General features: G+C 39.4%; 1 protein-coding gene across 1 annotated transcript in view; it reads right to left on the minus strand.

Moving 5' to 3' along the window:
* Positions 1-781: 781 nt before the first annotated feature.
* Positions 782-23,624, minus strand: part of nphs1 (NPHS1 adhesion molecule, nephrin) — a gene marked incomplete at its 3' end in the record, with an annotated part of 41,499 nt that continues 18,656 nt past the window's right edge. The window contains exons 6-28 of the mRNA XM_079241116.1: positions 18,258-18,361; positions 16,515-16,636; positions 16,045-16,216; positions 14,839-14,996; positions 13,810-13,951; positions 12,038-12,162; positions 11,765-11,933; positions 11,454-11,583; positions 10,937-11,109; positions 10,075-10,215; positions 9,383-9,523; positions 7,709-7,830; positions 6,934-7,093; positions 6,618-6,774; positions 6,174-6,325; positions 4,195-4,306; positions 3,931-4,112; positions 3,796-3,840; positions 2,845-2,887; positions 2,393-2,525; positions 1,624-1,702; positions 1,292-1,458; positions 782-871 (exon numbers count right to left, since the gene is read on the minus strand). Of these exons, the coding sequence (XP_079097242.1) occupies positions 782-871; positions 1,292-1,458; positions 1,624-1,702; positions 2,393-2,525; positions 2,845-2,887; positions 3,796-3,840; positions 3,931-4,112; positions 4,195-4,306; positions 6,174-6,325; positions 6,618-6,774; positions 6,934-7,093; positions 7,709-7,830; positions 9,383-9,523; positions 10,075-10,215; positions 10,937-11,109; positions 11,454-11,583; positions 11,765-11,933; positions 12,038-12,162; positions 13,810-13,951; positions 14,839-14,996; positions 16,045-16,216; positions 16,515-16,636; positions 18,258-18,361 (3,019 nt within the window). The remainder of the gene's footprint in view (positions 872-1,291; positions 1,459-1,623; positions 1,703-2,392; positions 2,526-2,844; positions 2,888-3,795; positions 3,841-3,930; positions 4,113-4,194; positions 4,307-6,173; positions 6,326-6,617; positions 6,775-6,933; positions 7,094-7,708; positions 7,831-9,382; positions 9,524-10,074; positions 10,216-10,936; positions 11,110-11,453; positions 11,584-11,764; positions 11,934-12,037; positions 12,163-13,809; positions 13,952-14,838; positions 14,997-16,044; positions 16,217-16,514; positions 16,637-18,257; positions 18,362-23,624) is intronic.

The following is a 23,624-nucleotide window of genomic DNA, read 5'->3' on the forward strand; positions in this document are numbered from 1 at the left end:
GCTTTTCCTCCTCAAGACATAACTGCGAAATACCACTTAATATTATCTCATTGCGGGGATTCCCATTGACCAGTTGTGAGTCCAGGAATTCTTTGTAGTACTCGGGGGAAGAGCAGGGCCTGTCATCATCTGGATACATGCTTGAAAATGTTGATGTCTTATGGGTCAAAAGGATGAAGTCTGCTGAGGTGGCATTGAGAGGCCGCGTTGCTTCTGCTCCAATGTCACTCACGTCAGTCCACTTTTTATGTCTAACCAACTGATTCATGTCTACCTGCAGGCCAGCAAAGATAGGAACTATGGGTACTGATCATGACTTGGCTCGAACAGGAACAAGTTGAATCAACGGCAAGGAAAAAAGAAGTGAGATATGAGAAAAAGGAGAAAGTAAGCTTAAAAATGTTATCTTTAGATTTGCATTGGCATGTTATCATTTTGACATTCCTGGCTGTGAGAGGTAATCGAGGTTTTCAAATCTTTCTTTCAAATCACTCTGCTATTCTTTCTGGCTCCTATTCCGCCTCAGTTCGTTTTACTGAACTGTGCGTTAGGTCGTCTCCATCCTTTAAGTTGTTGCAATATACATAATAATAAGCATAAATGCATTAAGAATAAAATACTGCATCAGTAATAATCTGAACAGGGCCATTGTCGGCAACATGAGAGATCAAAATATAAAAAGTGAAATAAATCACACAGAGGTGCATATCTGCTACATGGCATGATACTTAATGACAAGTGATGAGTCAAGAAGGCATTTCTTTGACCTTATCTTTTCATTTCATACTAACTCTCCACGCAGCTCAAAAGGTAGCTCATAATCTGTCTGTGGTTGCTGAACATCCACGAACTGCGCTGAGTGTTCAGTACCCTGTGGAGAGACAAAGTGCATCAGCTTAACCATGATGTCCATGCTAAAATGCATACATACATCATGCACATACAGAATACATAGTTATTACACAATGCATCATTTACACTGCAAAAACTGACATCTAAGTAAGATTAAAAATCTTAAATTGAGTACACATATGCTTATCTTTTTTGAAGGTAAGATAATTCTTAGTTTTTGTGCCAGAGAATTCCTCTTGTTTTAAGAGTATTTTTACTTGTTTTGGGAAGTCTTGACAAGCCAAATTTTCTTTTTCTGTTGGCAGATAATTTATCTTATTTTAAGACACATTTACCTCATTTTTGTATATTTTTTTTTCTTTTTTTTAAAGGCTGAGTTTTTGCAGTGTAACAGCTTTCATTGTTTCAGTTTTCCTTTTTTTTAAAATCCATTACAGACCTGAGCATAGGTTGCTGACCCCCAGTCTTTCCTTTGTGGAGTCAATCTGTGGTCAGACAAAAACTGGGGGAAAAGGTGGGAGGAAGACGCTGTGTCCTGGAACACTCCACCATCTTTTACTTCATCATACAAATGATTTTCAGAGTTCACAGGGAGGTGAGAGACATCTTAAATAACACAAAGAAAACATAATCAAAACATAAATATGAGTCATAAAGTTTCTTTTATCATTCACTAATGGAAAAAAAAAGTCTTGAATAATAATTCTGAACCCTTTGGATATGAGCTGTTTACTGTTGCCTTGTTTACTCTGAGGTATATTTGTGTCTCACCAAGGCCACGTCTTTCCTCAGGGTGCGGGCTGAGATAAGGCTTGTAGTCGTCAGTAGGGTAATAATAATGGGAGTTTTTCTGAAATTAGCAAACAGGAGCGATAGCATCAAAACACTTTCATCTCATGCAACTTCATCTAAATGGCAATTCCACATGTTTCCATACGCCATTACTGCAGAGGGAGTTGCTGCGACACCTTCCCTATTATTTTCCCACCAACCTTTACCAGCAGGAAACAACATAGGCTTGCTTATATTACACAAGTGGCATATTGATTTAATGAAGATCTCAAAACCAGGCCAAATTAAAACAAAATTCCTTTAATTCTAAACTAAATACCACAACAGATAAATAAGAAAGTATATTTAAAGTTAATTAGGATGAGGTGAAATATGCCTCCAGGAGTATTTGTGGATTGATTTTCTTCTGACAGCACAACAGTACCTGTTTTCTTTTGCTTCACTAAACAGTTTTCTTCTGGGTCCAAATCCCTGTTGGCCTTTTTAAAGTACAAAATGATAATTTCGCCAAGATCAATGTCTATTTTGAATGCTAATTGTGAGGTATTGATCTGTCTTCCATCTTCCACACACAGCTTAAGGTTTCATTACCTTATCTATCCATTTCCCATGTTATGGCTGAATTCACCACTTCCTTTTCTGCCAGATCCCCTCACCCTCTGTCTAACCTCTTTTCCTCCCTCATCTGATTACTCAGCCTTCTCTGTTTCTCTCAAATTCATTTCTTCCTTCTCCCTGCTATTCTTACCGCTACATAGCTTTCATAGACGTTGCTGTTTGTTTCAGATCCTGAGTCGATGAGGAGTGTACGCTGGGCTGCAGTGTTGATTTGTTCCCGGCTCTCATACTTATTGGAGTTTCCAACAGTTGATTGACTTGACCTGCATGGAGAAATCAGCCATTGTGAGCTAAATAGTGACATTTGGCTTTAATCAGCCCTCACTGTGACTTGAATATGACTGCATAGAAACGTGTTTCCTTTACACATTAAACTCTGTATGACATTGCATGATTTGGTTACTGGATGACTTTTTGCTTATTGTGCAAGGCTGATGAATCTAAAGTGAAGGGATATTGACTAAAGCTTGTTGTTTTGCCTGCCTGTTTTTTTTCTATGGAAAGCCAGTAGATAAGATTTAAAACTCACTACTGTGGACTCATTGTGTGATTCATTGATGGAACTGGAGAGCCTTGACTTACCCATCCTCTTCATTTTTCCCCACATCGCTCCCTCCTGCCCCTGCTGAGAGTAAAGAAACATCGGAGAAGAGGCTTAGTCATGGAAAAACGAAAAGCTAAAGACAGGAACATCATATCACAAGCACTGATATTATCACAGAAAACAAAAGAGGCAGTCAAGTAAGAGTGATTAAAGACATTTAATACAAAAACAAAACAAATAACAACAACAACAAAAAAACCTCAGAGGGCCGGGAAAGCTGGTGAAGAAAAAAATTAAAGATTGAGAGGGAGACCTTGACAGTTAGGCTGATGAACAAATGGGAAGAGACAAAAGAGAAGAAAGAGGAAGGGCATAAAGCAAATGAGATAAGAGATATGGATGCAACATGGAAGTGACAGCTTTCAGGGATGAATGTGGAGGGAGGCAGAGGCTTAGAGGGTGAGCAAAAGGAGAGGTGACAGGATAGACGAATAGAAAGAGGGACATGGAAAGATGAGGTGCTGAGCTGACAATTACATCATGCCTCCAAATAATTTCTTTAGAGTTTTGTTGGGGAAGTGGAGCATCACAATGGCAGAAAGTGATGGAGAGAACACTTTCACATCTGTAGATGAAAAGATGATCACGATTACTTGTTTGATTTAGCCTTTTTTTCCACTTCAGCCTAAAGAAGCAGCCCAGGGAATTCAGCAGCAGCAGCAGTCCAAATACCACTGTGAGCAATACAGTCAAATCGGCTGGAAATCCACGTGGACCTGGTTTGATACACATCAAAAAATGTAATCTCATTACATAAACAATTAAAGATAAATTATACATTTTGGAAACTTTTTTTTTGGAAATGCTTTTGTGTTGCCACAACAACTGTCACTATGGCTACCACAACAGCCTTTAAGGCGCAGCAAAGGAAGCTATCTGCCATCTCTGATTGCCCTGAGAAACGTTGAGGTGCGGTAAAAAAAACTCACCTGGCTCATCCTCCTCTGGTGGGTCCTTTTCTAACTGTGGCCTCTCTATGAGGAAAGAATTAATTAAAAACACAAAAATTCAGATATCTACACTGTTTAGTCCTCTTTGGTAAACTGGGGTTACTCCAAACTGACCCTTGGTGGTGATGGTCAGTATTGCATTGTTGTCAGCATAATCACTCTCTCCTATTGCATTGAGAGCATTTACAGAGAAGTTGTAGGTTGTGGCAGGCTGCAAACCAGAGACAGTGAAGTTTGCTGCATCAGGGGGAAAGACGTCCACATACAGGAAGCTGACTGACTGGTTTCCACGGTATCTGTCAATCAAAAGGCAGTTGAATAACAGTTCCTTTGTTAGCAGAGCGTGTCATTCTGAAAGATTTTCTCCTGGCTTTTTACCTTATACGAAATATCTGTTGCAAGCCACCATTGAAGCCAGGGATCCACTCTAGAGTGACAGAGTCATGGGTGACACTAACTTGGCTGAATGATGAAGGTGGATCTGGGTGATCTAAAGGTAAAAGAATAGAAGATAGCTGAAAATTGCAAATGTGTTCCTGTGAGACCTAAACCCTCTCCTCAGGAAGGAGGTATTTCAAGTGCATTAGTTCTTAAAAAATTATATCTATCATTATTCAGCTAAGTGTTAATATTTTCAGACTTAATACATGCATCCCTGCAGCCTTTGTGTACTCCTTTGGTTGCTCTCTTTGACATGGTGCAATTATAAATACCATGTCAAATGTGAGCACAGAGATGATCTTCTTGGTTTTAGGAGAATTTAAAAACATGCCAGAAGAATTGATGATAATTTATTATTGTGAATGGACCTTTGGCCATATAATTGTAAGATTTCAAGCTTATAATTGATTTTTTAAAATTTTTTTTATGGGAACTCATGAATGATGACCAGCGTTTGCATCATTTCTCTCAGAAAAAAAGGGACCAATTTTTTCTAATTTTATTCAAACACAGATGTAATGAAAAATTTCCTTATTTTGGTTTCACTGTTGAGAATAATTATGAATGGAGGCTATCCAGACCAATTACGGCGAGGGCAGTAAAGTGCAGGTGGATTATCTAGCATTTGGAGCGCAGAACAGAAAAGGAGGGAAGTTTTAGGTGCAGTAGCTGAGCTGCAACATAAGAAAGAAATGCTCTACTTGTACAAGGGTCTAGGCTGCTGTCCAATTTACTAAGTAAATAATTCCCACTATAAACTCAACTCAGAAGATTCCAGGGTAAAGTGGTCAGCCTTTTTTTTAAAATCTTGTCTCTCTCAAATCCAAAAAGCACCATGCTAAGAAAAAAAGAAGAAAAAAATTCTTCCTCTCGGGCTCCAAAATGATAAGGAAGCATATAAAATTTATTATCACTGTGTCAGATTAATTATGAATATTCACAGCTCTGATAAATGACAAGAGGAGAAACAGGGCCAGTATTGGATTGTATTTCATGGTTTTTATAGTAAACATTAAATGTGTCCAGCAATGGCTGCTGGCATGTGCTGAGAGCTGGAATGGGTTGATTACAGCGGATGCGCGCAGACACACTGGTTGCTTGAAGGTAAGAGAGTCGAAGCATGCCAGGAGAGCAAAGCATATCGCTGCAGTATTATCTCAGGAAGCAGTAAAGTACTGCTATAGGCTAAATGATAAGGTGGAGATGGGTTCACTTAAAGGGCTGACCCTCAGGAGCAACATCTCTCTGCACTTCACAAAATACTGGATGTTTGATGGGCTTCTCTTAACTATTGCAATGTTGCTGAAAAAGTCTGACAGAATTTGGACAGGGCAGTACACGCTCACTTACTCTGAAAGGCTGCCAAATTAAAAACCGAAGGAAAAATTAGTGCGCCACCGCCAAAAATGTGATATGAATAATCTCTACACTTTGTGTGCCATAAAAACTGACTTTCATCATTTGCCACTTGTTTAAAGCAACTGTGAGGCAATTGTGCCCACTAGGGGGCAAAAACACACTAATAGAAGCTGAGTTTTGGACAGCTAGACACCAAGAAGAGTGACTAATCAATACACACTCGCTTTTTAGTTTTGGTGCAGTCTTCTATCTATCTCTGAGTCTACAACCTATCAGTCTTTATCAACTTTTCTTATGTTTTAATGAGTGCAATGAAACTTAGCTACACAGATGACAGTAATATTTAAAACTAAACAGTAGGATAAAGTATTTGTTAAATCTGTCTAATAATTAAATAACCCTGCATCTGAAACAAAGTATGAGCCACTGGATAAATTAAAAAAAAAAAAAAAAAAGAATATCTTAGGACACCAACAGAGAATGCTGTGGATCCAGCCGTTGTCACCTAGAGACACACATCCATACACAAAAAATGGAAATGTATTCAGTTACAGTACTTGTGCTGACGAGCTGGATGTCTAGCTTGTCTTCCCCAAGTGAGTTGCTAGCAATGCAGCTGAAGTCAACATAGTCCAGACTTGAGCTCACATTTATGACTTGCAGTGTGCTGGTGTGGAAGTAGCCTTCCCTCATCGTCTTCTCCTCATACCTACAGTATAAACACAAGCACACACACACACATACACACACACACACACACACACACACACACACACACACACACACACAAATAGGCAAAAGATAAATACTAAGCAGGCAGATAGAAGGCATTGTGGAAATATAAAATTGACTCCAGCTTGTAGAAAAAACAAGAAATGGCAAGATAATATATTGTATCTGGGTCGAATCTAATCAAACTGTGAAGCTTCATCAACAAATACTGCTTTCAGTAGCACCAAAATCAATAATAAACATAAAGGAACAGCAGTTTTTTTTCTAACCTGGGGTTTGCCAAATCCATAAGAACACCTTTTTTTTCCCAAATGAAGTCAACACGGGGATAACCCTCAGCATGGCACACTAATTCAGCTGTTGTAGTGCCATCTCCTCTACTTGCTACCTTCCTCCACTGGGGTCCTTTCTGAAGCTTTGGTTTGACTACTCAAGACAAAAAAAAAAAAAAGATATGGAGATCAACCACGCAAACAAGGAAAATAAGAATAAACAGTTTTTGTGTATTTACAGATACATGAGCATTGTAGGTTTTCTGAAATGCTCTGTTTCAGTAGTAAACACACACACGCACTACAAACTCACATTTAACTACCAGTCGCACATTTACACTGGCAGGGAGTGCTATGCCATTATCAGCTGTGCACTGGTAAAGACCAGCATGAGCTCGAGTCACATCACGGATGGTCAGGAGGCTTGATTCATCTTCCTGGGTCTCCTCTCCCATCCCCACCTCTTCCTCTCCCTGTGGAAGACAAAGTGAGGGGAAATCATCAGAAGACAGCTGTTATCCCTCAGTACCCACTCCCCTCCTCCTGGGAGATGGCTTTCTACCTGTCTTGCTGTGTGACAGTAAGACAGGTAGGAAGAAATTGAGGCTTGAGATCTGCATGGAAAGGGCACTCAGTGGAACAAGCTGTAAGGACAGAGAAGGATAACACCAAAGGCTGGAGTGCCCCGAGAAAAGAGAAAAGAGAAAAGAGAAAAGGAGGGGCTGTGCAGGTGGAAAGCAGAACACACTCCACTGGCAAGGGGGTGGGTGAGACCGCAGAAAGCATCAGTAGACACAGACCACGCCACATTGACGAATGTGTCCTTTAGTCACGCAGCAGTAATGAAAGCTATTTTTCTGGATTTGGGCTGAGAGTGAAGCAGGAAGAGGTGGGGTGGAAGGATAGTTAGAGTCAGTGAAATATGGTTTATCTGGGCATTTGCAAAGGCCAATGTGATAAACGGTAAGGAAAGAGAAAATAATACAAAAGAAGCCAGATAAAGAAAATATAATTTAGCTGTTGACTGTTGACTGTTGTTGTGTATGTGTGTGTATGTGTGTGTATGTATGAGTGTCTGTAGCTCTCACCAGCCATTTCCAAGAGAACATGCCAGGTATAATAGGGTTGGCATCTGCCACACATATTAGGTCTGCTATTCCCCCCAGGTTAACAAACACAGGGTCTTTTTCTGCTTTGACACGGGGAGCATCTGAGAAAAAGAAAATTGGGACAAAGCAAAGGCAGGACTACTGTCAGCCCAGGACAAGTCATCCATTATAAAGGCATGTTGCAGTGCTATAATTAGTCCTGCTCGTTTGCCTTTGACAGTGTTCATAACCCTGTTGTAATCCGTGTCTGCGCTTGGGATTCAATACTTCTCTATATGTTGCAGCAAAAGAGGCTGCTGCAACCAAACTGAAAATTGGCCATGTGACCAATGAAGCACTATAATGAGAACGCATCCCCATTCTGATTGTAGCAGAGTGACCAATGTGCCTTTGTTTGTTTCCTCCTTATATACATCTTTCCATCATCTTTCTCTCCTCCCAGTCAGCGTGACTCTCCTTCTTTGCTTTGTCTGCCTTCGCCTCACAAGCTTTTTGTTCTTCCCGTGGGTGCTATGTACACGCAACAGAAAGGCCATTAGTGCCTACTTGTCTGTACCTATGTTCACTCTTGAAGAACAGTGGCGGGAAACAGTAGCGAGACGGAGACCTCTGGGTTTGCAGGATCCACTCATGTTGGTCTCCTAACCAAGAACGACATTGTTAAGTGGGCTACACTGCCACACATAAAAGCTACTACAATCTTCCATACATAATGAATATCTACAACTGTCAAGCCCAGTCAGTTTGGGATGGCAGAATCCATTAGGCTTGCACCATGGGCTTTGGTGAATAAGGCAGACCTACATTTCTAGCACTCGCATTATTAAATCATCAGTATTGAGGCAGAGGGCCTGGAGCTGAAGGCTGGCCCTGAGGCAGCAGGGCAAGTGGACGGCCTTGCAGAGATGCCTAATGAAGGTTTGATGGGGAGGAGCTGAAAGTCAGTGTTATTGTATGACACTTCTCAGCTTTAGATCAACTCAAAATCACTCTGTTAGCAGCCTAAAGGTATAAATTCATAGTAAAAAGCACTCTCTTTATTTGAAGAGTGGGGAGTAGTGATGTGACTGACTTAAAGGGTGTGCATGTTTATCAGTTAAGCCAACTTTTTTTTTATTAAGCCCTTTAAAAACAAAAAGAACTGTAAGAACATTTAAAAGACATAAAATAAATTTAATATAATAAATATGTAAAATAAGACCAAAACTAAAATAAATGCATAAAAGATTAAACACAGAAAAACCTAAATTAATATTAAAATAATAATAATAAAATCAACTCTCAAGCTGGGTCAAAGGTCAAAGAAAAAATGGTTTTAAATAGAGATTTGAAAGTGGACAATGAGGAGGTCTGTCTAACATGCTGTGGCAGCGAGTTCCACAACCGAGGAGCCGCCACTGAACAGGGCCTTCCCCCCTCTGATCTTATTTTGCATCCTGACCTGAGTGACAGGGAAGGGGAGTGGACATGCAACAGCTCAGAGAGAAATGAGGTGGCGAGACCATTATAAACAAAGACCTTCTGTTTTGTCTCTCCTATTTTTATATTCTTTGTTCACTGTAAACTGGAGGTACTTTTGAACCATTAAACAGTTCACAGCTCTATAGCTGGGGGGTGTATCTGCTTCTCTGTTCGCTTTCTGCAGGGTCTTACAGTGAACATCCAGCGTGACCGATGTTTTGTTGACGCCCTCCCCGTTTTCACACTCGATAATGTAAACTCCAGCATCTTTCTTCGTCACATTCTTGATTTCCAGAGAGTGGTCATCCAACCAGTGATAATGCAGATCCTCCCCTTTATAAAACACACACAGATACACACATGCAAACCAATGGTAAATTAAGTATTCATTACATGCTCATCAGCTGCATGTCCTCTGGCCACTGGTCTCTAAGTGACATCTAATCCTGCATTATTGATTGGCCTGGCTGGATTCCCACATCAAGCCAACAATAGGCTTTGTGCAGGAGATACCCTCTGTACCCCAGCACCCAAATTATAAAAAAATGCACTTCCTCATTCAAAATACAGTCATTTTATGGTGTTGACTGCTTACAATATAGCTAGCGGAGTTAACAGAAAAAGGGTGAGTGCAGCAGGGCCCTGATGACACCGACCTGGAGGAAAAGCCAGGTTTAGAGCAGTAGTGTTGTATTCAGGGAGACAGCAATCCTCATTTAGACTGCATACATTAGAGCTGTAATGAGAATCACATTTGGCAGGGTCCCATGCTGGCTAACCTGCCATGTTTTATTCAGACCCTGAATGGCAGAGCTGAGTGCTTACTTGCTGGCTCAGCTCAACCAGGACCTGGTTTATAGAGCCATCACACGGCTTGGGATCACCTTTGACCAGCATCTCCCTGTGGTGCCGCCAAATGCAGGAGACTTCCTCTGGGTTAGCTGAGACCATCAGCGGGATGGTTGCCACGTCATCCTCCACCACCTGGATCTCTGTTGGCTGGTCAGAGCTGAATTCTGGTGGGTCTGAACACAGAAACGGCAAAGAATTACAGCTATAGTAAGCTGGATAGGCACCAGGAGTGCTTGAGCAGAGGCACAGATACAAAATTAGGTCTACGGGAGTGGTAAGGACCAACAAGAATGAGCATGAAAACTCACAAAACATGTTGAGCATGAAAGCACTAAGAGACACTAATGAGAGTCAAACCAGGAGAAAAGTCAACATCCCACTAATAATTCCAGATCTAACCAGCTTCACACACTTAAACGATGGGGGAGGAATGCAAGGCAGGAGGGAGAGGGACAGGCATTAAAACAACGACTGACAGTGCTGTTGTCCAACAGCAGATCCGCTCAAACACACAGTGACATTCCTTCATGCTCATACACAGTACCAAGCTTTGAAGCAGAGGCTGTCTTCTGCCTGTGAAATGGCATCAAAGACAAACATGGCCACGCAGCAAAGCAAATGCACAATTAGGACACACTGCCGCAGAGCTCAACAGACCCACAAATCACAACAAAGGTTTCCTGTAAACAAAAAATAAACGCACGCATGAGCACACTGCAAAAGTATACCAGCAAAGCAGTTTTCATCTGAGCCATTAGTGATCATATTTATGCATCATTTAAAAATTATGCATACCACATTTTGATCACAAACAAATAAAATAGAAGGAAACAAGTAACTAAACAAACAAAAAAACAAACAAACAAAAAAGAAAGCAATTGTGGCACTACTTACAAAGCACATCGAGCTGGTAGAATGTTTTGGTCCCTTCTGCCAACTCAGGGTTGTAAGCGTGGCAAATGACTTTCTTGTTGTGGTGCTGAGAGCTCAGGTTCAGGGATAATGTACTGGTTACCGAAACACCACCATATAAATCCTTTTGAGCTGCCTCCTCGTCTCCCCGAAAACTAGGAAACAAATCCCACCCAGAAAATCCAGTTATTAAAGGATTTCAGCTTCACTTATCAAACATACATCGTGGCACAATTACAGGATATGCATCTGTTTTTCAGTCTAATTTAACTGGAAGCTGGTGCTATCATGTTTTTTAGAAAGTTTTAGAAATTTATTTTTGAGGAAACACCGGAAAACTAAAATAAACAAAAGATTCAGAAAATACGATTAAAGTGAAAACACATTTTATAAAACTCTCTGCAATGTTGATGTAATTTTTATGCATTTTTATCATGTAATTTTGTCATGTCTTGTCCATCAGGGTCACATTATTTCAAAATCTACCACCCAGTCAAACCTGAATGTGTCCAGATTCCAAGAGGTGATGGCCTTTGGGTTGCTGCTTCCAGACAAGCACTCCAGCTTCAGGACGTCACCCCGACGAAGCACTTCCTGTTTGGTTGTAATCTTCATATTCACTGCTGTAACTGGAAAACCATTAAGCAAACAAACAAAAGAATCTAAGATGAAGAATATAAAATATTCCACTGAAATATTAAGTGTCACAGGGTTTAAGTCATTTCCATTTTTCTGACATCAAGATTAATAGATACCTGAAAGAAAACTGTGACCAGGAATAGGTCAGGCATTCTTTGCAGTCTTACTCACAATGAACCTGGAACTTAGTGTGAGCAGAGATGGTCTTCCCTCCCTCATTAGTGGCATCACAGCGGTATGTGGCCATGTTGTCACTTGCTGCCAGGACCAGGACGAGTTCTCGAGCTACTCCCATACCAGAGGAGGTCTGTCTCTTTGCATTAGGCAATGCTTTTGAATTCTAAAATAGGGGTGAGAAATAAAGAGCAGTGGGTGTACATTTGGCATACAATACAAAACGTGCGTTCTGTATGTATAGGTAACGCATAAACAGAACAGTCTCACCTTGAACCAGGTCAGGGTTGCAGCCGGATTCCCACCATTGGAGTGACAGACAAGAGTGACTGTGATCCCTGCACGAAGGGGAATGTGTTCAGGTGGAGCAACAATCCATACTTTTTGAGGAGGGTCTGTTGTAAAATGATAGACAGTATATGAGTTAGTGCTGTTTTTTTATTTTAATTAAAAGTAACAATCGATGAAACATTGCTATAAACTTGACTAGAATGACTATCCTGCTGCTTATGTAGGTGGATACATGCAGCTAAATATATTATGAAATCTGCTTTAGTTTAATGAACAGTGTGAACAAATTATTTCTTTCTGCCCCACTTCTTTCACCGCAGCAGTGAAACACTCCAAAGATGTGTGACTGGCTCTGTTCATAGAATTTCTGCATAATCCACAAAATAAAACAGGTTACAAGGGCTCAACGTTTTACGTCATCAGATAGCACACATATGTAAGATCATTTAGGTGGCTAATTCCTGCCCAAATTTGGCCCAAATAGTGTTTGGAGCTACAAATTCAGTTCCCCCTGTTTTCCCATTCTACACTAAGACCTCAAATCAAATCCCAGGTCACAAAAGATAAGAGGCTGTGCAAAAACAAAATAAAAACATAAAATAATGCTTACAAAGCAGATAGAAAATTTGCCAGATGTTGAAAGTTAAACAATTGTTGTAGAATATATTGGCTCATCTGGAATCTGCTGTAAGCTACATGTCTGATAAAAAAAAAAGGCAGAAAAAGCCAACAGAGACTGGAAAAATAGTAACTATAAAACCAGCCGGAGGAAAATGTTGGAACTAATAAGATTAACTGGTAACAGGTCAGTAAGATGATTGTATATAAAAACAAAAAAACAAAACAAAACAACTCTAAAGCCTTCACAAGTAAGGATGGGCAGTGGTTCAACATTCTGCCAAAAACGGTCTGAAATTTAAGCATTCCATCATCTTCAGCACATTATATCATCAAGAGATCCAGAATATCTGGAAAAATCTTTGTCAATGTGGGACATTGCTGAAAATAATTGTGGGATGCTATGGTTCCTCAGGTCTTCAGGTTACATCATTAAAAACAGGTATGCGTCTGTCATAGAGATGACTACTGGAATGTGTCTAGAAATCAGTGTCTGTAAAAAAATTTCCAGTGACATCTACCAGTGTATGTCGGTTTGAGCTCTATCATGCGGAGAAAGAGCCATATGTGAAAATGATCCAGAAATGCAGCTGTTTCACTGGGCAGAAGCTAATTTCAAGCGAAGATTTCAGTACAGACATACTGAAAGTTAAAATTCTTGGAATCACTTATAAAAAAAAATGTTTACACCATGCCATACATACGGAAGAGAAGAAGGACCATGTGGCATGTTTTCAGTGTTCAGTTCAAAGCATGTCAGCAGAGCAAAGCATATCACTGCAGTATTACTGGATATCAGGAAGCAGTAGCGTTACGCGCTAAATGATAACCCATCTCTGACAGTATGAGGACGCAAGTTTCAGAGCAATGTTTACTCCTTTCCAAATGACAATTTTTCCTTGCAAAGCTTTGCATATTTCAGAAAGAAAAAACTGAACCTCATTGTCTTCCTGAATACCCTTTTTGAGCTCATTCTGTATTTATTTACATTTTGCTTAACATCCCTATTTGGATTAGAGCTGAAATTACAGTTGCACTCATGATCTCTTACAGATGACTATTTCAGTATGAAAATGCAACCAAATCTAAATTTTAAATGAACTAATGTCCTGCACAGAGTTGGACTCACTTACAATAAACAATGATTGTAGCGGTCTGGATCTTGGAGAAATGTGTGCCCTTGTTAAAAGCTTCACAGGTGAGCGTCAGTCCGTTGTCCTCTCGTGAGAATTGGTGGGTCGTATTGGATATGGTTGTCATCCCACCATATTCTCCCTGTAGACACACAAGACATAGAACAGTTCAGTTGGGGGCAGAAAGACTTGGTTTGGTGTCAGCTGTATGAGAGATGGAAAAAAAATACTGAGAAAAACAACCCTCAGTGGCTTGGCGAATACAGATGGCAAATTAGCTGCTATAATAACTGATGTTGTGCACGGTCTGTGATAAATAAGCATATTAGTCTGACTCTCCTTTTTTGTACCGTGTTATAAATTGAGCACAGTGTCATTTTGCACCTGCCTGATAGTGGTCATGCCTATGCAGCACATCTGGTTATTAAAGCCATTATTGCAGTGATTACAGTAAAAGCCACAGTCAGAAAGACTAACAAAGACTCTGAACAGAAGCGTCAGTCTTCATTAACCTCACACTGTTTCAGATGCATAAAAGCTCACATACAGCCCACTGAGTGCCTTGTGTAAGATCAAATGAAAACTCTGCTGCCAGATGAATAAAGAGCTTGTTTAATATTACTCATCTTCTGTGTTAGCTTTTATTCACTTTGATCTTATTAACATACACAAAAGAGGAGAGGAGCTGCAGAATACTCTTTCTGGAATAGGCTGACTCATTTGTGAAGCTGTGGCAGGCCTATTCAGGGATTGCTTATGGTCACACTGTTTGCTTTCATACAAGGTTCATATGAGGTCAAATTTCATATTGAGGATTTTTTTAATTTAATGGGAGCCATTTTAATAGCTTTTCGTTGGCTCCCTAATGGGAAGCTTAACTAAAAGGAAATCCTTTTTGCACATTAACAATCTTTTCGTTTACAAAAAAAGGAACATAAACATAGCCTTTTTCAGCATTCTGCTAAAACTGAATGCCATCGTCAGCAGTGTTAAGACGTAGCCTCCATTGTGTCTTTTATCTTGTCCTACCTCTTCCCTGTATGGAGAAGTGCTGTTTAGCTCCTTGTGCCCCAACCACCAGCGAATGTCGACGGGAGGATTACTTGAGGAGGTATGGCAGCTCAGAGTCAACTCCTGCCCTTCAATGGCCTCTAATGAACCCACCAGTGTCAGCTCTGCAGGCTCAACTGATGAAAAGGTGCACATTCACAGGCAAACACCCAAAAAAACAAGTCAGTAAAAATATCACCGCATGCATTGTAGCTACCAGTACCTATTCTGATCACAGCAGCGCAACTATTTTAGGATGTGAAACACAGAGCTGTATCAAGGGTGAAAGTGTAGATCACTTTGAGTGGCAACTTGTTTTCTCTTGGGGTTTTTATTGTGGTTTCTAAAGTCTGCTTCGTTTTAACCAGAGGGGGAGACAGGGCACAATAGCTGCAGGCAATGTGTTGCTCTTCTATAAAGCCTTCAGGGGAATACAAAGGCTCGGGACTGAGCTGACAGGCTTAGGAGGGAGGGCTGTAGTGGGTATATATGTGGCTGTTTGGCACATTTGTGTTTATCTCACATGAGACATATCGCATACAAAGAAATTACTCAGGTCTTGTATGATAGAAAGGGCATATCCATGTTTCACTGGGGAATCTTACTCTGTGCCCTGCAGCTTCTGCCACAGCCTATAGCACAGTCAGGCAGTCACCTTCGCTGAACAAATGACTTCAAGGCATGGCAGTGAAGCCTACTGGGAGACTGGTGAGGAGTGCTGGTGTAACTTCAGCTACAATCACACAGCACTAGTAAAAAAAGATTTCTGGAAGGGTCGATTCAAATCACATTTATATAAAATAGTGTATTTAATGCTCAGACTTAAGTTCTCTGGCTCTATAGGAGGAAAGCAGGGTATTGTCAGAGTCAATGCGACAAGGCTGATAAATATTTACTTTGTTAGTATTTTAGTTGACCATTGCTATGAATGTTGCTCAAAGTGTTGCCTTCAGTGCTTCAGAATTTTGCATTAATCTGGAGAAAGATGAAAATATGGGCTGCAGCCACGATAAATAGTTTCTCTAAATGATCTTAACATTAGAGTTTTTAGCTGCGAGAGTCAGATTTAGTGTATTCCTTTTCCTTGTGTCTTTAATAATCTATCTTTAGCTATTCCTACCAGGGCTTTTTGAGCATAAGTATGTTCCAGCATTACAGGCTATATTATGTGCCATTGTCACTCACAGAACACAGTTATTACGCGGGTGACAGACAAAGGTGACAAGGACACCATATTGAAGCTTTCACAGCACAGCTCGGCCTGGTTGTCTGCAGGGGTGATCTTCAGCTTGAGGACACTTTTAGCTTTCTGGGATGCAGTGTCCTCTTCCCAGGTTGTAGAAAGAATCTCTCCATTCTAAAAGATGCAACGTGAGAATAAAAAAGGCAGTTATTATAGAAAAAAAAAAAAAAAAAAAATTATGTGTGTGTATGTATATATATATATATATATATATATATATATATATATATATATATATATATATATATATATATATATATATATATATATATATATATATATATATCTCACTATAGGTACACAGAAACTGTGAGGTATACTTACTTAGGCTATAATTCATCTGTCCATTGGCTTTTAACTTGCTGACACGTTTCTTAAAAATTTGTTTTATTAAAGGATGCAGAAGATTTACCTTGGTCCATCTGAGACTAGCTAAGGGGTTTCCACTCTGAGACTCACACTCCAAAACAAGTGTTGTCCCTGCTTGGACTTCATCTTTACTCAGACCTCTGATAACTGGAAGCTGGGGTGGGACTGTCAGGAAATGAGAGTCGAAAGCAAAAACTGTTACAACAAAGGGTAGAAAGGAAAATTGAAGGCAAAAATTGACAGACAAAAAGGGATGTAGCAACTTTGAGAGCGTAATGTATCAAGAGAGAATCAATAAAACAACATAGAGAAACAATGAAAACACTTGGCAATCGAGTGGGGAGTATCCCTATTTGTTGAGACTGAGCCAATAAATTGGTCAAATTCAACATGACTGTGGGTAAGAGGTCCAGATCTGATGAAAGCATTAACTATTAAGAAAGCAGCGAGCTGGATTCAGTCCATAAAGCAAAATAACAGATGTTCACACAGTAATAAGCTAGCGCGAAATATGAATAAATTACAGCCTCCGTGAATAAAATATATGCAGTAAAATAAATTAGAAGAGGATGGGCCTTTGTTATTGCTGCAATCAGTTTCAGAGAGCAGACTGTAGACCCTGAGCCAGCATGACAAATTGCCACCTTGCTAACTATCTGGCTGGGTGAAAATGGCCACCGCGCTGGTTTTTGATGGGCTGGCATACTGAGCAAGACGACAGCGGTGGTCCCAAGTTCTGCAACATTAGCACTTTAGTGGAGAGCACATGTTGTTTAAAACTGAGATAGAGAAGACGGGAGGTGTGCTTAAATTTATAACTGACTGATTAAAACAGCAGTAGAGGCCTCTTATGAAGGTGTCTAGTTAGCTCGTGGATAATCCAGCAGTTGAAGTGGAAAAAGTACCAGCAGAGCAGCTCCACTTTAATCAACAACATGACTCTAAAGTCTCAGTAATCAATCAACAGGGTAGAAAATACTAAATCTACTATAGTAAACATTAACTGCAGAGTCACGCTGTTAGAACATTAAACAATGGTTTACACATCAACAAATAAGAGGAGAAAAAGGCGTTAATGCAATAAAAGGCAGAGACAGCATGTGTGTCAACTAACCCTTCACATGCTCCGGCAACAATTTCATTATATAATGTTGCACAGTTTGTGTTAATATTATGAAAGAAAAAGCAAGAGAAACTGGCTTCATTTTCTGCCTCCGTGCACTCTAAATTTAATTTGAGCTGATGAGCACAAGCGTTGTTGGGCTAGTTGTGCAAGATTTATTATCATTAACTGAGGTGGCCTTGGATTCCCATTGCCTATTAGTTATTATAACAATGTTAAAAATTCTTTACCAGAAGCCATGCTGGTATAATGCATCTGCGTTGGTCCAATAATTGGTTAGTGCATTTGGATTAAAATTGATGCAACGACAAAGTGTATAAATAATTTTAAGATTATTTAATAAAACAAACAAAAAAAATTAAATTATTTTGAATTGCAGAATGGTATGTTATTTTTTACAGTGTAAGAGGACAGCTTTCTAATTTGGTCATATTAATCTCAGTCCAGCAGGAACTACAGTGAGACCTAGATGTTGCCTCTGCTGAATGCTGTTTTTTTTTTTAAAGTAGGTGTTACTTTGCCTTCAAGTTGGATGTTTCTTCTCAGACTGCTAACACACACTGAGTGCACGAGGCTGGATACCCCGGGACCTCCCTGTAGCTACATGAGTGTGTGTTTTGAAGAGAAAAAAAAAACAAGTTAGCTGCTAATTTAGGCACTCACAGTTCACATTCATGGTCATTGTAGTAACTACAGGCTTGGCATTGGCAGAATTTGTGGCCTGACACACCATCTCTCTTCCATGGTCTGAAGTCAGAGCAGTAAACCTTTGAGAGGGAGACAGATTAAATGACAGATTATAATGACATATTCAAATTGCAACAAACGTCTCAACCTTGTTGTATTTTAGTCACTTTGTTTTTGCTGCACAGCAACAGCTTTTACATGATTTAAATGTGTTTTTTCCATCCATCCATTTTCTCAACCCTTTGTTCCAATTCAGGGTTGTGGGAATCTGGAGCCTATCCCTGCAACCATTAAGCGAGAGGAAGGTTACACCTTGGACAGGTCGCTGGTTGCATGACTTTGGACAGTGGAAAGACAGACTTCTCCCAGCTAAATTCTTATTTGTTAAATTCTGTGATGGGTTAAAATAAATAGAGTTACTAACAGTATTACATTTCCATGTGGTACAGTAATGGGCTATTTAAGTAATTGCTCTTTCCACCGTTACAGCTCTTTCATCATCACAGACAATAAAACATTACTGACAGTGCATTTTTATTTTTGTTTTGGGTGAAAATAAGTTTCACTTTTATTGGGAGTGTTTTGAATTACTGCTACAGTGGAGAGGAGGTGGAGTGACTGAGTAGAAAAAGAGTTGCTGTGTTCTGTTACAATGGGTAAAGTATAGAAGTTGCCCCCAGAACATTTTCCTTAGCTACAACCCAAGTGAAGTTAAAAGTTAACACTGAAGATGTATGAAGCATTACACTGTAATTCTGTTTTGTAATCTGAATGTGGGATTGGGGGGGAGAAACAAGCTTACTGATTTCTAACTGATGATAATAGACTGATGAAGAGTTGTTACAGACTTCAAGTGTCAGTGTGGAATTACAGACATCAGTTTTCTCTCGGAGATAAAAAAAAGACCTGTATGAGAAATGTTCATTAGCACCAGAAATGTAGAGTTTCCTCCCGGCTGCTGTTAGCAGTTACAACCACATGAAGCTCCTCTCCCGAAGAAGAGACGAAGCTACGACATCCAAGCAACCCGAGATTAGTGTCAGTGATTTTTTTGTGAGTGATTTATTCTGTTAAGTTTCCATTTCATTCATTAGTCACATCTAATATTCAGTTTTATTATGAATAAATTAACATGCAGATGAATTTAAAGTTCTGTTGAAGGGAACATATTTGAACAGAATAATTACTTTTCAGAGTAATTAGCTACTATTAAAATGAGGAAACTATTTTACTTATGCAGTTTTTTTTTGGAAGAAGTATTTCTTAATTATAATTTTTTACTTTTTTATAGTAATGTAGTTTAACCAACACTGGTTGGTTAAACTACACAAGATCACAACAACACAAGATCATTTCAGTCATTAGTTCAGAAAAGTAAATCATGTTGTCTGTTTAGTTTTCATCCACATGGAGAACAATTCGATTTTGCACTGAAACATTTTTTAATAAATATAGAATTTTAATATGTATAATATGGAAGCCGAGAGTGGTTATGTTAACGTCTTTTGTTTGTTTGTTTTAACATTGTTATCTCAATGTAACAAAATAATTATCTTGTTAAGATAAGAAAGATTGCTTTCTCATGATAACTGGATGATTTTTCTCATTATCTCAAGTAAACAGTGTTCAAATTCCAATGCAGGGTCCTGGGGGGCTGGGGCCTATCTTAGCTGTTCCCTGTTCATCACAGGACTGACACAGAGAGACACAAACATTCTGCCAGACTCACACTCGCTCCTAGCAAGAATTCAGAGTCAAATCAACCTAACATGCATATCTGGACTGTGGAAGGAAGCTGGGAGAAAACCTACACATACATGGGAAAAACATGCCCAGCCACCCACCCTACCCAGGGGAGATGGGGTGCTGATGGAAGTCTTTTTATTATTATTATTATTATTATTCTGTATTTTTTAATATTTTTGTTGCTGATGTTTTTATTATAATGATAGAATATTCAGTGTGCATGATAATGAATTATATTGGATGTATTCAGTGTGTTTGTGGTCTACTAGAATCAGTGCTTGTTTTCAGTCTAACTGCTGCGAGACCTGCGATAGTGCTCCATCCCTCTTTGGGTGAAGCAGTTTGTCACAGAAGGAGCTCTGAAGGGCTATGTTTGGGAGGGGGTTTAGGGCAGGAATGGGGGATGTTCTTAAACATGAATCAGAGCTTAGTAATTTACCCTCTTTCCCACCACTACAATTGGGTCCAAGGGGCATCACAGTAAAGGACTGTTCTGTACGGCAATGCCCCAGTACAGTCAAACTAGCAATCAGTGCGAGATGACATCAGATTGAAGAAAATCCATCCCTAATTAAGGGAGCAAAGAGTGAAAATGTTTCACAGCAAGGTTTGCTGTTACGCAGACCAAAACAAAATGCGTCATGAGCCGCACCTCCCTGTACTCTTTCCCCCACCATGTTATCTGCAAATAAATGTGCAAAGTGCAAAAAGACTCAGCAAAACAATATAGCACTTTGTGGAGCATGTCAAAATAACTTATAACGTTTATGTGGTTATTTACAGAAAAGAAGAGCCAATTCCAGGTCAAACAGTTGTCATTATGTAATGTTTCACGTTGTGTCTTTAGTTCTGGTTTCCTGTTTTATTTTGTAGTTTTCCTTGTTTAGTTCCTGTGTGTCTTGCTTCCTGTTTTGCTTTCCCGTTCATTAGATTCACGTGGACTCAGTTGATTCATTACACCTGCGTCTTGTTTGGTGTTTGTCTGTTTCTGGTTCATTGTGTTTTCGTTTGCTTCATGTGTTAGTTTGTCTTTAGTTGAGTTATTTTCTTTTTTTTCTTTTTAAAGATTAAAACGTCTAAGTTCTGCATTCTGCCTCCCGTCCCTGCTTTTAGGTCCACACCTCCACTCCTTGACAACAGTAGTCGCTTTAGCTGTGGCAGTGATTTCCACTTTTGAAACTGAAGGTCAATGTTAATCCGGCTGTGTCCTTGTCTCTTTATCCGACAACTTCTTCACCGACAACCGTAGTTATTTTTCAAGGTAATGCTGGATCCTGGTTGCTTTCAGATGAACGCTTTTGTTCTCTGCCATTTCTCTTAAAAAAATGTGCGCTGCCATTGTTGGCTTGCTACATCCTTTCATAGAGAGGAAGGGCCTGGAGTTTCTAAAGGTGATTCACATGAACATACATAAACGCACATGAAGGAGCAGCTGGTAAACACAGCGCTGGACATCAGCAAGGAGAAAAGGTGTGTGATAGCATGCTATACTCCAGATGAAACTATATCTTTAGTTCTTCACATAGTAATTTTTGAATACCTTCAAATGAATTTTAGCTTCTTGACACTTAAGTACATTTGACTTTTCTTCTGTTTAATATGAAACAGGCTAAAATTGCCAAATGTCTGAAAATCTGAATTTACCAATCATTCATTCACAGAATTACATATAAGCCATGTCTTGTTGTCCACGCCCAATGGTTACCTTAAACATGTCTTTATGTCAACCAACATGGATGGATGGATAAATGTAAGCATGACTTCGTCTGGCTTTAATAGCTTTAAGAAATGCATATTTTACACAAAACCACTAAAACATTGTATGAGCCTGTCAGTGGGCTGTAATGATTCCCTTGAAATACAGCAAAAACTGAGCAAAGATATGGAGGGGCTACAGTCTTGCTGTATAGACATATATATAAGTTTGTCAATGAGTGATTATTCATTCATTCATTTTCTATACCACTTAATCCAATTTTTTTTTTTTTAAAGAGAAAGAAACAATAACAGATTTTATTTTTAAATAACCTGATAAATAATTACCCTAAACTCTTGATTATCATCAAGTTATTGATGGGAAGCTAATTTGTGCTTTTTCTGGTACATTGTTTTGGTTTTTAACAAAATGTTTAAATCTCTCAGTGTGATTTCTAAACTGCTGGATCAATAAATCCAACAGTTGAGGATGTTTGGAAGATAGTTGTGGTTTTCAATTACATGTTTTCTCTAGCATTTGTGTGAATGATACCAATAATTTTGTAAATAGAAAAAGAACTAATATCTATATAACTGTCAAATATGTAAAGCAGAGTAGAATTAAGAACAAACAACATATTCACATGTTGCGTACCTAGTATGCTTAAAGGACTGATATTGTCCTTAATACTCAGAAAGACAGATCCGCTGCATGACCAGGTTATTCCATCAATGGATTTTTTTTCTTCCTTGATGACATGAGCATATTCCAAGATGACATTGCCAGGATTCATCAGGCTCAAATTGCAAAAGAGTAGTTCAGGAAGCATGAGCCATCATTTTCACACATGAATTGGCAACAACAGAATCCAGACTTGAACCCAATGAAAATCTTTTGGATGTGCTGGAGAAGGCCCTGGCCTGTGGTCAGAATCTCCCATCACCAAGATCTTGGTGAAAAATTAATGCAACATCGGATGGACATAAGGCTTGTGACACCGCAGAAGCTTTTTGAAAGAATACCACAGAGAATGCATGCCACAACAAAAGCCCAAGGCAGTCCAGGAAATTTTAGAGTGTGTGACTTTTTGTTTGGTGGCGACTTTTCTTTTGGCCAGGCGGTGGCCAAAGAAAAAAAGATACAAGGCAAATTGTGTAACTTTTAAAACTTTTTTTGTTACATCTTGCATGACTCCCATTGATCAGCCATCTGATTGTGCATAAATGAATGTAAGTAAACATTTATTGTCTGTTAAAGTTGTGTGTGTAGACAATAGGTGCATTATGTAAATATGTTTCACTGTTCACAGAGAACTGGAAAGGGAAGAAGAGTGTGGAAAACAAGGCTTTTCACATCCTTGATAAGCATCATGATAGAGCATAACTCACTACCGTGTGGACACTCCAAGTCTTTTATCATTGCAACACATCTGTGCACCACATTCTGTTTATGTCTTCTACATTTTTAGTAAAATGATATTTGTACAAAACCCAGAGCCCCACTGCTGTTCATGCTCAGTGTGATTATGAGGCAGTAGCATCAATATTACTTAAGACCTCAGCTCTGAGTGCTGAATAACATTGCAGTTTCTCAGTACCAATGTTATCTGAGGATATGACAAGAGGTTATTATCTCTGACATAGAGGAGACATACAGGATTAAAGTAATCTATGGCCTCGTTTAATGTATAGGCACCTGGTGAACCAGTAAGGATCTGATCTGTCTCGCCACTGGAATGTAATTTCGTGCATTTGACAGAAGCTAATTCAATCGTGCAGTGCCAAGTAACAGTTCGCTGTGTGCAGAAATTCATTGTGCTCACTAAGACAGATGGAAAAATAGGAGCATGAAAATGAGGGAAACAAGAAACTGAGGCTGACTTGGAGAGATTTAGCAGGCTG

The sequence above is a fragment of the Telmatherina bonti genome, assembly GCF_933228915.1.
Source record: "Telmatherina bonti genome assembly, chromosome: 5".
NCBI lineage: Eukaryota > Metazoa > Chordata > Actinopteri > Atheriniformes > Telmatherinidae > Telmatherina > Telmatherina bonti.